Source organism: Sardina pilchardus, chromosome 17, assembly GCF_963854185.1.
Source record: "Sardina pilchardus chromosome 17, fSarPil1.1, whole genome shotgun sequence".
Taxonomy (NCBI): domain Eukaryota; kingdom Metazoa; phylum Chordata; class Actinopteri; order Clupeiformes; family Clupeidae; genus Sardina; species Sardina pilchardus.
Genome location: NC_085010.1, coordinates 19,521,641 through 19,533,428, shown reverse-complemented (window position 1 = coordinate 19,533,428; position 11,788 = coordinate 19,521,641). Strand labels below are relative to the sequence as shown.

At 41.2% G+C, this 11,788-nt stretch overlaps 2 protein-coding genes across 2 annotated transcripts; both read left to right on the top strand.

The window, feature by feature from the left end:
• The first annotated feature begins 218 nt into the window (after positions 1 to 218).
• Positions 219 to 1,161, top strand: timm22 (translocase of inner mitochondrial membrane 22 homolog (yeast)). Its single transcript, XM_062518022.1, has one exon. The coding sequence runs from the start codon at positions 237 to 239 to the stop codon at positions 840 to 842; it is 606 nt and encodes a 201-aa protein (XP_062374006.1). The 5' UTR covers positions 219 to 236; the 3' UTR covers positions 843 to 1,161.
• Positions 1,162 to 4,143: 2,982 nt separating this feature from the next.
• Positions 4,144 to 10,900, top strand: cdc123 (cell division cycle 123 homolog (S. cerevisiae)). The gene is made up of 13 exons (XM_062518479.1): positions 4,144 to 4,244; positions 4,647 to 4,718; positions 4,829 to 4,889; positions 4,991 to 5,023; positions 5,243 to 5,338; positions 5,860 to 5,966; positions 8,161 to 8,212; positions 8,443 to 8,518; positions 8,739 to 8,861; positions 9,042 to 9,070; positions 9,395 to 9,523; positions 9,835 to 9,972; positions 10,233 to 10,900. The coding sequence occupies exons 1-13, from the start codon at positions 4,171 to 4,173 to the stop codon at positions 10,275 to 10,277; spliced, it is 1,035 nt and encodes a 344-aa protein (XP_062374463.1). The 5' UTR covers positions 4,144 to 4,170; the 3' UTR covers positions 10,278 to 10,900.
• Positions 10,901 to 11,788: the final 888 nt, after the last annotated feature.

Sequence of the window (11,788 nt, the reverse complement as noted above, 5' to 3'; positions counted from 1 at the left end):
TTCCCTGCTACTCCAGCAAGATTTTCTCAGAAATTATCTTTTTGTATAACAAACACATTGTGGTCATGTATTACTGTATTAAGCCTACACTAAATGTTATTACAGGCTAACTAATTACTTTGGAAACTGAAAATCCACGTATCCTCCAATCCACGAGGTGTCAGTAACGTTCCATTTGTTGGATTCACCTCAGTTTAAAGATTTGCACGTGAGAATGAGAAACAGGCTCTTCCAACATGGCGACTTCCACGGAGAGCAGTGATGGCTCAAAGTCGTCTATACCTACCATGGCCTCGGACAATTTAATTGATCCAACTTCTCATTTTCAGTATAGTCTCATATTGGATCATCTTATTGGAGACAAAAAGCCGATCAAAGACTTGAGTCCAGGCGTTATGGGTGGACTGCCGAGTCCACAAAAAACGGATCAGGAGAAGATGATCGAACGAGGAATGGAGAGCTGTACGTTCAAAGCCGTGCTCGCATGTGTTGGAGGTTTTGTGTTAGGTGGTGCTTTTGGTGTTTTCACAGCTGGCATTGACACCAACGTTGGATTTGACCCTAAAGACCCCCTGAGGACCCCGACAGCGCGCGAGGTCTTGAAAGATATGGGCCAGAGAGGCATGTCGTACGCCAAGAACTTCGCTATCGTGGGAGCAATGTTTTCTTGCACAGAGTGCATCATCGAATCACACAGAGGCAAATCAGACTGGAAAAATGCCGTGTACAGTGGATGTGTCACAGGAGGAGCGATTGGAATGCGTGCTGGTATGAAGGCAGGTGTGTTGGGGTGTGGAGGATTTGCTGCGTTCTCGGCTGCCATTGAATACTACCTGCGGTAGAGCTGACAGGCATCGGTGTCTTGCAGTCACACACTATTGAACTGGAATATGACTGGTCCACAGATCTATTCGCGTGGAAATGTCTAATATGCGTGTGTTACGTCTAATAATACTCAGTATAATTGAGAGAGAGGGCTATTTCTATTTGCTCTATCAAGCGTAACTTTGAAGATGTCTGAGGACTTTAATGGAGTTTTTCTTTCCTCTGCACTCTACTGTCTTCAGTGTGAATAATTAGAGGTCGGTCCTTTGTGAAAGTTGTTGTCCCGCTAAATAAAGTGGTGTAACACCTCATTAAATTAAATTAAACATTAACAAATGCCTTGAATTTAACTTTTTAATTAAGTGTGTTAATGAACAGGGTGAACACAGAAGCTGAAGTAAGAAGTTTGCATTGAAACATTGTCTTAATTACTAAATAACCATGCCACTGCTTTGACAGGAGTATGTGTTAGGATTCAAATTCTGTGCTGGTGAAGAGAATTGAAAACGCACAGAGCTTCAACGCTGAAGAGGTATCATTACCAATTCTCTCCTGCAGCAAATTTAAATGTGCTCTCTCAGAATTGTCTTGGTTTTGTAGTTGATTCACCTCACTGTGTGTTCACTGTGCTGTGTGTTCACTAATTCGGTTAAATTGGTTTAAATGCAGAAAACTGAATTTCCCTCACGGGATCAAAAAAGTACATATTCTATTCTATTCTATTCTATTCTAGAAGCTGTAGGAGCAAAAACTGTACAGTACTGTTGTTGGCGCGTCCCACTCATCTACTGTCCCACGGCACTCACCTTGAGGTGCCTACTGTCCCACGCCATTGTGTAGGCGCCACTTGCCTACTCTCCCGCAACACTGTTCCTTCCAACCCTATCTTGAACCCTAACCCATGATGCATACTCACCTCCTCCTTTGTCTGAGATCCACCTGGAGCCCCTTTTGGCACCTGCAAAAGGAGGGTGACAGAGTTTTTCACATTAAACATACACTTACCTGACACATTTGAAGCTGTTCTAAGGTTTGTATGCCAGTGCATTCTGGCTACTTTTAGTAGCTGGAGTTTTTTTTCCCCTAACCTTACCCATGGTACAGTTGGCAAATGCCAAACTTGGCCACGAGTGCCATGGGACAGTAGGTAAGTGGCAGGGGACAGTGGCATGGGACAGTAGGTGTGCCACCAACAACAATACAGTTTAGTGCTCCTACTGGTACTGGCTCCCAAGCTACTAATGAAGCCCAGAGGCATAAGCAGTTGTCTAGTCTGTATGAGCGTTATCGTTTACCATGACCGCAGTCATTAGTGCTGTGGCAGTGGGGTCAGACTCTGATCAGGTGAGGCTAGTTAGGTTACAGAATTATGTTTGATCAATATATCAGGGAGAAATATTGAAGGATCACAAGAAATATTACTTGGAAGTGTATGTGTGGAAGTGTTACAAAATAACAGCGGTAATAACTCTCGCCACAGCCGATGCACTGGCGGTGGCTCTGTCCAGTTCCGATTTCTTCAGTTCCCAAATTCTGTCCTTAATTCATGCAGTTTGTATATTCTTAACTCTCTTCTACATTGCTTCAGCTGTACTGCAGTCCTCCCCAGTCTTACTGTGAGGCAACAAAAAGCAAAATAACCACATTGAATTACCAGAAATTTAAAAATCAACCAATTTCAAATAACAAAACAGAGTGAAAAATTCCAGGAACACAGCCGTAACACTTAAAGTTTAAAGTAAGTAACACAATGTAGGAATTCCCTGTTTTCACCATTTCCCACTTATAGGTATCCATATTTAGTGGCAAGCGTTGAAAATTGTTTGCTCAGAAGCAACAAAGCTACATGACGCAGTATCAGATATTCTGTGCATATAGCTGTGCCTATTATCAAAATGAGTTTGAAGTTATTATTTTAAGATAAAATCACTACATATTGTGTGGTTTTTAGTTTGGTGATTTAATGAATTATTACTGTTATGCAGACCTATGTTGTTACTAGATGAATACATCATTCAAAGGAATGTTCTCAGATTCCATGATCTCTCTTGATAATGTGGACATTCACATCCAATTATCCATATTTACTACTGTGTGTATTTAAACTGTCACAGTTGTTGTAGACACAGTGTATAGTGCAACTTATTTTTGTAACACCATCTTGCATGTATTATTATACAGGGTTCCCATCCGACACATCACAGTCATATTCAGTATATCCTAAGTATGGATGGAAGGGGTAAACCCAGCCCAATCTGTCGGCGATTGGATTTCGCCCTGCAGCTCAGGCTGGAAACCGGTGCAGTTGTCTCTCCTGCTTCCTGTCTACATTTGCTGGAACCAATCACAAACTGGCTTATCCTCCAGGCGCATCCGGATCATTGATCTGGGGTGCGTTTCTAGAAGAGTTAGCAACAGCGTTGCTAAACCACCGTGATATGACACAACTTGCGTCCAAACAACGACAGTGTTACACCTGTCTCCAATTCAAAGCATCGCACCTGTGTTCCAGTTCACTGCCTCCGGCGTTCGAACATTGTAGTTCCAACAACGTTGTTGATGACGCAGCGCTACATTTCATGAAAAATTGGAAACGTGTAATACTCCAGCCCCTAGAAATTCTCTGCCACTGCCTGTCTGTGTTGACATTTTCTAATTTAAACCCAAAGTGATTAATGCTGACATTATCATTGCCATCAGGAAAAACATAACCCTGCTGCAAGCACCTGAAACAGTTTACTTAAACTGATCAATACATGCCATTATTTATGCATATGCTATGCATATTAAATGCACAATTTCAAGAATCTATAGATCTAACTGGTACTCAAACTAGTTAGTACCCTTTTAAGGGCCCATGCTCAAGTAAGCCTACCTGCCCATTCAAGTCCTCATAACAGTCCATTAACAATGTTAAATAATAAACAGGATAAATATTTGAAATACTCCTGGCATATTCTCTGGCATCTTCAATTTACATTAGAAACACTTCCACAGGTAGCCTTTGTGTACATATCCATGGAAAGCAAAATATTATCCAGACAGCTTGGAGGACTTGCAAGAATGATGTAACAACATACAACACATAGCCTATCTGTAGCCTACAAAGCCCTACGTCAAATACAGTACCAAGATATTACGGTGAAAAGCTAAAAAATAACGTTTCTTCTTAATATATAAAAAAATTATTTGGGCAGTATGTTGTCATTTATATCATTAAAATAATTTATAAGTAGTTTATACGACACTTTAGCCTTCGCGTCTGCTGCTGAGAGGACTCTTACTTTGAAAGTGTAGCTAATAAAGTTGACCCGGAAACTCATCCTGGCGTTTTTGTTGTACATTATGAAGAAGGAGCAAGTTGTCAACTGTCAGTTTTCGGTCTGGTATCCGATATTTAAGAAATTCACAATAAAAAGGTAAAGTCGAGTGTGCTGTCCTCTTATTCCTGTCCTGATATTTTCTTGAATTGCGCCTGTTTGATGGTAATTTGATGGCAAAAGAAAACATTACTGATCATGGGGTTCTGTGGATAACATAACACGCAGCAAGCTAACGATGGTCAGCTGAGTTCGCACGTTTGTTATCATAGGCCTTGATACTCTCTCAACATTGTATCCATTTACTACAGCAACCTTGTAATATTTAGCTAATTTTGTACTTCAGTTAACTGTTACACTGTTAGGCCCTACTGTATACGCGACCTTACCGTATAGTAAAAACATACGATTTTGAATGCTATTCTGTTAGTACAGTGGTTAAGGCCATGGTTTTCACAGTATTAATCATCCGTATCAATTAATTTATTATTTTGCTTGCAGTTTGATTCTTCCTCTGCCTCAGAATGTAATTGATTATTTGCTAGACGATGGAACACTTGTAGTACCAGAAAGGTAAGCAGACATAGCGCTATTAACTAATTAATTGGATTGGAAGGTTTTCTGCAGTTTCAGGTAAGAACATCTGTATTGTCCTAACCCATGTCATCCCTCCCTATTTCTAGTGCCAGCAACACTCCGCAAACTCATAACGACACTAGTGATTCTGAAGGAGATGATGTTCAGGTATTATGTTGGCTTGACTCATATCTTGTGTTGCTCAAATGTACCACAACTGTCATGCAGTGGTTGCATCTTCTAAACTTGTTTGGGTTTTTTTTTGGCAGTGGTCAGATGACGAAACAACAGAGACTGTTAAAGTAAGGCTCTAATTATTTATTTATTTATTTATTCATTAATCTTTTATTGATCTTTTCCCTCTACGGACATGTTGCCGTTGAAAAGGGGTGGGACACATTTTAGGTGTTAAGTTAATCTGATATCTGAATGAAAGGCATTCCCGTTGGGTTTGACTGTACTGGTTAATCATTATTTTGAAGTTAACATTTAGTGATTTTTGTTTTTATTTCATCCCACAGGCCCCAGAGTTCCCAGATTTTAATGCTAAAGTGCTTGAAGCAATAAATTCACTCGGTGGCTGTGTGTTCCCTAAACTCAACTGGAGTGCACCACGTGTAAGTTCAAATAAAGGCTACACATGCATGTCGGCTACAAACATAGATTCAAACAGCATATCCATTCTGGATGTAACTAGAGTGATTAAAGCAACACAATGTAGTTAACCTTAAAATAACAGCCTCAAACTCATTAATGCTACACTGACCTGCAATGGAGAATGGAGTCCCTAACATTGTTGATGCATGCCTGGTATTGCTCTGTGGTTGTGCTTGTGGTAGGAGGGAGCATGACTCTTTGTCAGTCTTAATTGAATTGGTTGCCCATTAGCGGTAATTGGTACCCACTACATTCACATTTGACAAAAAGGGGAATTCCCACATTGTATTACGGTGTATCTACATTGGTTCAAAGTGACAGAGAGAAAGAAAAGCCCAACACTGCTTACTCCACAGAGCAGCCGGTTTATTGATAGACTGACATTTCGGCCAGTCAGACCATCTTCAGAATCTTTACAGTGGTTAGCAACCAAGCACAGGGTTACCACTGACAACATGCTCCTCATCTCTGTTCTCTGCAGGATGCTAACTGGATTGCTCTGAACAGTTCCCTGCAGTGCCAGAGCCTCAGTGACATCTTCCTTCTGTTCAAGAGCTCCGATTTTGTCACGCATGACCTCACACAACCGTAAGTCATTTACTAAATGCATTTAATAGATGGGACATACGTACTGGAGCTGAAGGATTTGGGGAAAATATCTAATTCTGATTTTTCTGATCTAATTCAAGCTTCAGCTCAAGATTCACTATACAGTGCAATACATGTAAACATGTTTACCAATTGAGTTAACATCGAGATATTAACTCCTCCGTCTAATAATCTAGGAATGAAAATAAAAATTCCCTCCTAATATAACTTTTAGATGGGCCACTTCGGATTGATTAGCATGCAGAACACACATAGTACCTCTAGCCGGGCAAGCCAGACCCACATCAAGATGTTGGGTCTGGGAACACACCATTGGCAGGGCTCAATCAGAGGGGCAGGATAAACGGTTGTCTTTCAAATGTCCTCTGCTGTCCCACCAGCCTACGTGTTCTCCCAACAGCATAGCTGGTAGATCAGACTTTTGCCCTATCAGATCGGCAAAACTCTGAATACATCTTAAGCCTACCTTACACTGACAAGATTTGGGAAAGATTCTTGAAAGATTGTAGTCTTTGAACTAATGCCCATCATTCAAGCTTTACTCAAAAGACTACAATCTTTCAAGAATCTTTCCCAAATCTTGTCAGTGTAAGGTAGGCTTTAGATGCATTATCGAAATGACTTCAGTGCCGTTCTTTTCTCAAAGAAAAGCTTAACTTCAAGTCTTTAAAGGGTCACTGCACCCTAAAATAAGTTTTTTGAGCTGTTGATTGATTGAAAATACTCATAAGTGGTTAACTGTACTATTACCAGGGTTAATATTGACAAAAATCGTGTTTCTCGACAAAAGTAACATTTCGTCTGATTTTGTATTGGAGATATTGCTCTCTAGCGCATACTACCGTTTGAAAACATGCCATGGCATGTTGGTCCAAAATACTATTGGAATGCTGACGTTGTCCTGCACTTCTAGTCCGACACTACGTCACCGGGTTGTTAATAATTAGGACTGAAACGCCCCAACACCTGCTGCCCTGATTAGCCTACCTGTGATAAGCCATGTCTGCAGCACTCATTCCCAGATTGACACGAAATCACCATGGTTGATTGGTTGCAGCAGGGCTGCACTCTCTCTCCAAATTTCAGAACGTCTCGCCCATTTTCAAAGCCGTTTTCAGAAATGTGAAGTGGGTGGAGTTATGGGGTGAAGTGACTCTTTAAGAGTTGTGGCCAAAGTCAATTTGAAAGACCGCCCATCAACTCTACACACGATGTGATTGGCCTGGCCAGAGTTTGATTTTTCCAGCTCATAAGCCAATAGAGTGTTTGCTAGATGACCCTGGTTACAAATGACATTTGCTGCCACTAGGGTGCGTCTAGATTTCTAGGCTACAATGCCTCCATATATGTGACATTATTGCCATTAGCTGCATAATCAATTGTCCCCTTTGTGATTTGGTAAGTGCATTTGCTCGAAAAGCTCGATTTAGATTCATATTTCAACACACACACAGACACACATAAACACGCACCACACACTCAATCTATTTCTGTTACTTCTGTCAGCCTTTGAAGTTGTTTTTACCCTGGAGTGCAGGATCCTTCATGAAAATGAATACCAAATTGTGAAAATCACCAGGCAAAATACCAGTCAGTGACTTACAGTTACTGTGTGCCTTCTATGTGAAATCACAATCCAATTGATAGATATTATTTGCTTAATAGAAATTTGAATGTCACAGCTTTTTTTTTGTATTTGTAATTTCCATTTGTCGGAACACTGTGTTTGTCCTTGAAGGCTATCAGGTGAATTGTTGTATTCTGGAATGCAACCAGCTTCCATCATCATGTATGGAAGCTGGTTGCATTCCAGAATACAACCCCAAGAATGGTGTAGGTCATCATTTTTCTTTCGCCCGCCCCCATCCCCCCCACCAACTCTTTCTCTCCATCACGGATATGTCATCAACCTTGCTATTTATTTGCTGGCACAGCAGAAACAAGAGCTCCTGGGACCAGAACCTCTTGTCATATTAATGTAGGAGAGATTGAAATCCCCAGGGAAATTTCAAGTCTCCCTGAAGACTGAACTGGCTTGAGACCTATGGCACTTTAATCAGCTGTGTGTGTGTGTGTGTGTGTGTGTGTGTGTGTGTGTGTGTGTGTGTGTGTGTCACAGTGTAGGAGGGTGTCAACACATTGCTGTAATTTACTCAATTTTGCCCCCCTGCAGATTCATCCACTGTAGTGATAATGATTCCCCAGATCCAACCATCAGCTATGAGGTGAAGTACATGCCCTCTGTACAGTGATTTTATTCATTTTACAGACACACTATACTATGCATGATGTACTCACATATTATCCAGGCTTAGGTTTAAGTAACAAAGATGTCTCTCTTTCCATACACTTCTGTGTCCACCCACCCATGTTTCCATGAAATGCATGCTGTTATTATAGTATGTCACATATTATACATGTATAACTCCTTTCCTCTATTCGCTCTCCCCCTCAGCTGGTCTTGAGAAAATGGAGTGAATTGATCCCAGGGGGAGAATTCCGGTGCTTCGTTAAGGAGAACAAGTTGATAGGTATTGCATACACACACACACACACACACACACACACACACACACACACACACACACACACACACATACATATACAATCATGTGGTCACACATGCATATATACACACACTCAATTTGCCTAATGTAACTTGCCATGAGCTAATAATCAGTAAATCTGGTCTAGATGGAAGTATGCACGCTGATGCAAACTCCTCCTCGTTAACGTCTGCCTTCCTCACAGGGATCTCTCAGAGGGACTACACACAGTACTACCATCACGTATCAAAACAAGAAGACAGCGTCTGTCAGTCTATCCAGGACTTCTTCAGGGACCATATCCAGTACAAGTTTTTGGATGATGACTGTAAGTGTGTGTGTGTGTGTGTGTCTGTCTTTATGTATCTTTGTGTGTGAGTTAGAGCAAGAAGGGAAGCAACTATGTTTTTATGTGCTTCTGTAATTCTGTTCATTCTGTTGAAATTGTAGTTTAATTAGATGCCTCGTAATAACAATTTGATGTGTTTTTCATTTTATTTTATTGCAGATGTTCTGGACGTCTACCGGGATAGCTGTGTAAGTGCTCTTGCTATTGGCTTCCACCATGGAGGTATTATGGTCTGCACCATTTCTGTGCTAGTCATTTTAGTCAAGTGACTCCAGCAGATTGTAAGGGCCATTCACACCAAGAACAATATCTACAACGCTAACTGAAAGTGACCTTAGCAATGTCGTTCTTCGTGTCGTGATCATTATAGTTTATGGGTGGACGATGTCACTCGTATTAGCCAGGGCGATACTTTTTTGCTGTTATCGTTATAGTTACCGTTCTAGGTGTGAGCGACCCATACAAATGCACAGCATGTCCTCAGTGTTCCCCTGCGCTGTGGTTCCTAACAGGGCCGGGTCTGGCTGATTGATATAAATCCATTCGGGCCGGTCACGGACTCCTTGCTGTTCACCTGGGAGGAACTGAGCTCCGGGAGCAGTCTGACAGCCAGTCAGCCACAAGATGACATGCCTCAAGAGGTAGGTCTTCAGACGTGAGCGAGCGATGGAGCAGTAAGGCACATGGGTGCATGAGTGTGTGCAATGTGTATTGCAATCAGTATCATGAAAAATGTTGGGGGGGAAAAACATATATAGACAGACAATAGGGTATGTGCACATGTGAATAGTATGCAAAAGTGTTTTTTGTAAATATATGTGTGTGTGTGTGTGTGTGTGTGCGCTTGCCTGAGTGTGCGCATGCATGTGTGTTGCAGTTGTATAATTGTGATAATGTGAAGGGTACAGTATATATAGCCACACACACTCCGGTCACTGTTCCATTTCTCTAGGAGGGGCCTGCATTCCGTTATACTACCAGTGAAGTCACTGTTCAGCCCAGTCCTTGCCTGAGTTACAGAATGCCCCGGGACTTTGTGGATCTGTCCACAGGAGAGGATGCCTACAAGCTTATTGACTTCCTCAAACTGGTATGGGAGATTTCCTCATGCCTTTATATGTCAACAATGTTACTACTATTACTAGTATGAGAAAAGGAAGAATTTTTTAAATCTCTAAGTGACCAAAACTACACTAATACGTTTTTAAAACTTCTTTTTAATGCTAATGTAGTGTTTATTGATATGAATATACCATACTGTGTGTGTTTGTGTGTGTCTGTGTATGTCTGTGTGTCTGCATATGTGGCATCAGTGTCCTGAAGGTTTGCATCCGTCTTCTCTTGTTTCAGACCAAACGACGGCAGGAAGCAGAAGAGTCTGAGGGAGAGGCCTAGAAGGTGTTCACGCTTCCCCTCTTGTAGACACACACATACATATAGTGCAGTAAATTATTGAATAGGTGAATCCAGCACCACTGTCTTATTGCAGTTCTCATTCACATATCAAGACGTGCATCCTGTCTTACCTTTCAAAAATCCTTTTCCCAACTCCTTGCATTTTCAAGTGAGTTAGTGTTTGCTGTTACTTTGTAAAGCTTAGCAGTAGCCATCATCGTGATTCGTTACTGGATCTAAAGAGTTAGTCTTATGGATATAATGTTTTCTTAACAGGACAGGAATTTCTTTTTTTTCCCCCTGAGGAACAACTCTCCTTTCCTGAGGAACAACCTAAATAATAACAAGCTTTTGTGTCTTAGTTGTGCTCCGATGTAAAATGGGCATTGAAGCTATGAGAAATATTGTGATGATTAGATCCCTCCTCACACCATGTAAATGTGCATGCATTGTTTTTGCATGTGTGTTGGCTTTGGTCTCAAATGGACCATGATGATCTCTCTGGGAAGTGGGATTAGAAGAGTGAAGAGTGGGGTCAACTTCCTTACTTTAGGCTTTTCCATTGTGGCGGTGAAATAAACACTTTTTTGTGTAAATATTTGAAACTGGATTTCACTGTGCAACAGTTTGACTTGTTTAATCTTTGTCCCTGTAAACCAGTGCACCACTTTTCATAGCAGGGCCCCCCTTTGACAATGAGAAACAGTGACAGTTGCAAACACCACAGTGCAAAGATGGAGGTAACTTGTCTTTATAATAATAATAATAATAATAATAATAATAATAATAATAATAATAATAATAAATATTTTCAAATTCATTTCATTCCTTTTTTAATCAGAAGTCTTGGTTTAAAAAGCATCAGATCTGGTCAGTTCAAATGCATTTGTATGATTGTGTTCATATCGTTCCATGCTTTTAGCTGGCATACACTACAGTATATTGCCAAAAGTATTTGCTCACCTGCCTTGACTCACATATAAACTTCAGTCACATCCCATTCATAATCGTCCATAGGGCTTAATATGACGTTGGTCCACCTTTTGCAGCAGGCAATAGGAAGGGGCCATCCCCAAACTGTTTCCACAAAGTTGGGAGCCTGGAATTGTCCAAACTATATTGGTTAATGCTAAAGCATTCAGAGTTCCTTTCACTGGAACTAAGGGACCAAGCCCAGCTCAAGGATGGCCCCTACCTGTTCCAACATGACTGTGCACCAGTGCACAAAGCAAGGTCCATAAAGTTTGGTGTGGATGAACTTGACTGGCCTGTCCTGAGTCCTGACCTCGACCCAATTGAACACCTTTGGGATGAATTAGAGCAGAGACTGAGAGCCTGTCTCCTCGTCCAACATCAGTGTGTGATCTCACAAATATGCTGAAAGGATGGTCAAAAATTCCCATAAACACATTGCTAAACCTTGTGGAAAGCCTTCCCAGAAGAGTTGAAGCTGTTTTAGCTGCAAAGGGTGGACCGACTCCATATTAAAGCCTATGAATTAAGAATGGGAT

Excerpts from the sequence above, each read along its gene's own strand:
- cdc123 (XM_062518479.1), top strand. The coding sequence starts at position 4,171 with ATGAAGAAGGAGCAAGTTGTCAACTGTCAGTTTTCGGTCTGGTATCCG. Across the intron at positions 9,071-9,394 it reads ACGTCTACCGGGATAGCTGT|GGCCGGGTCTGGCTGATTGA; the intron begins GTAAGTGCTCTT and ends GGTTCCTAACAG. Across the intron at positions 9,973-10,232 it reads TTATTGACTTCCTCAAACTG|ACCAAACGACGGCAGGAAGC; the intron begins GTATGGGAGATT and ends CTCTTGTTTCAG.
- timm22 (XM_062518022.1), top strand. The coding sequence starts at position 237 with ATGGCGACTTCCACGGAGAGCAGTGATGGCTCAAAGTCGTCTATACCT.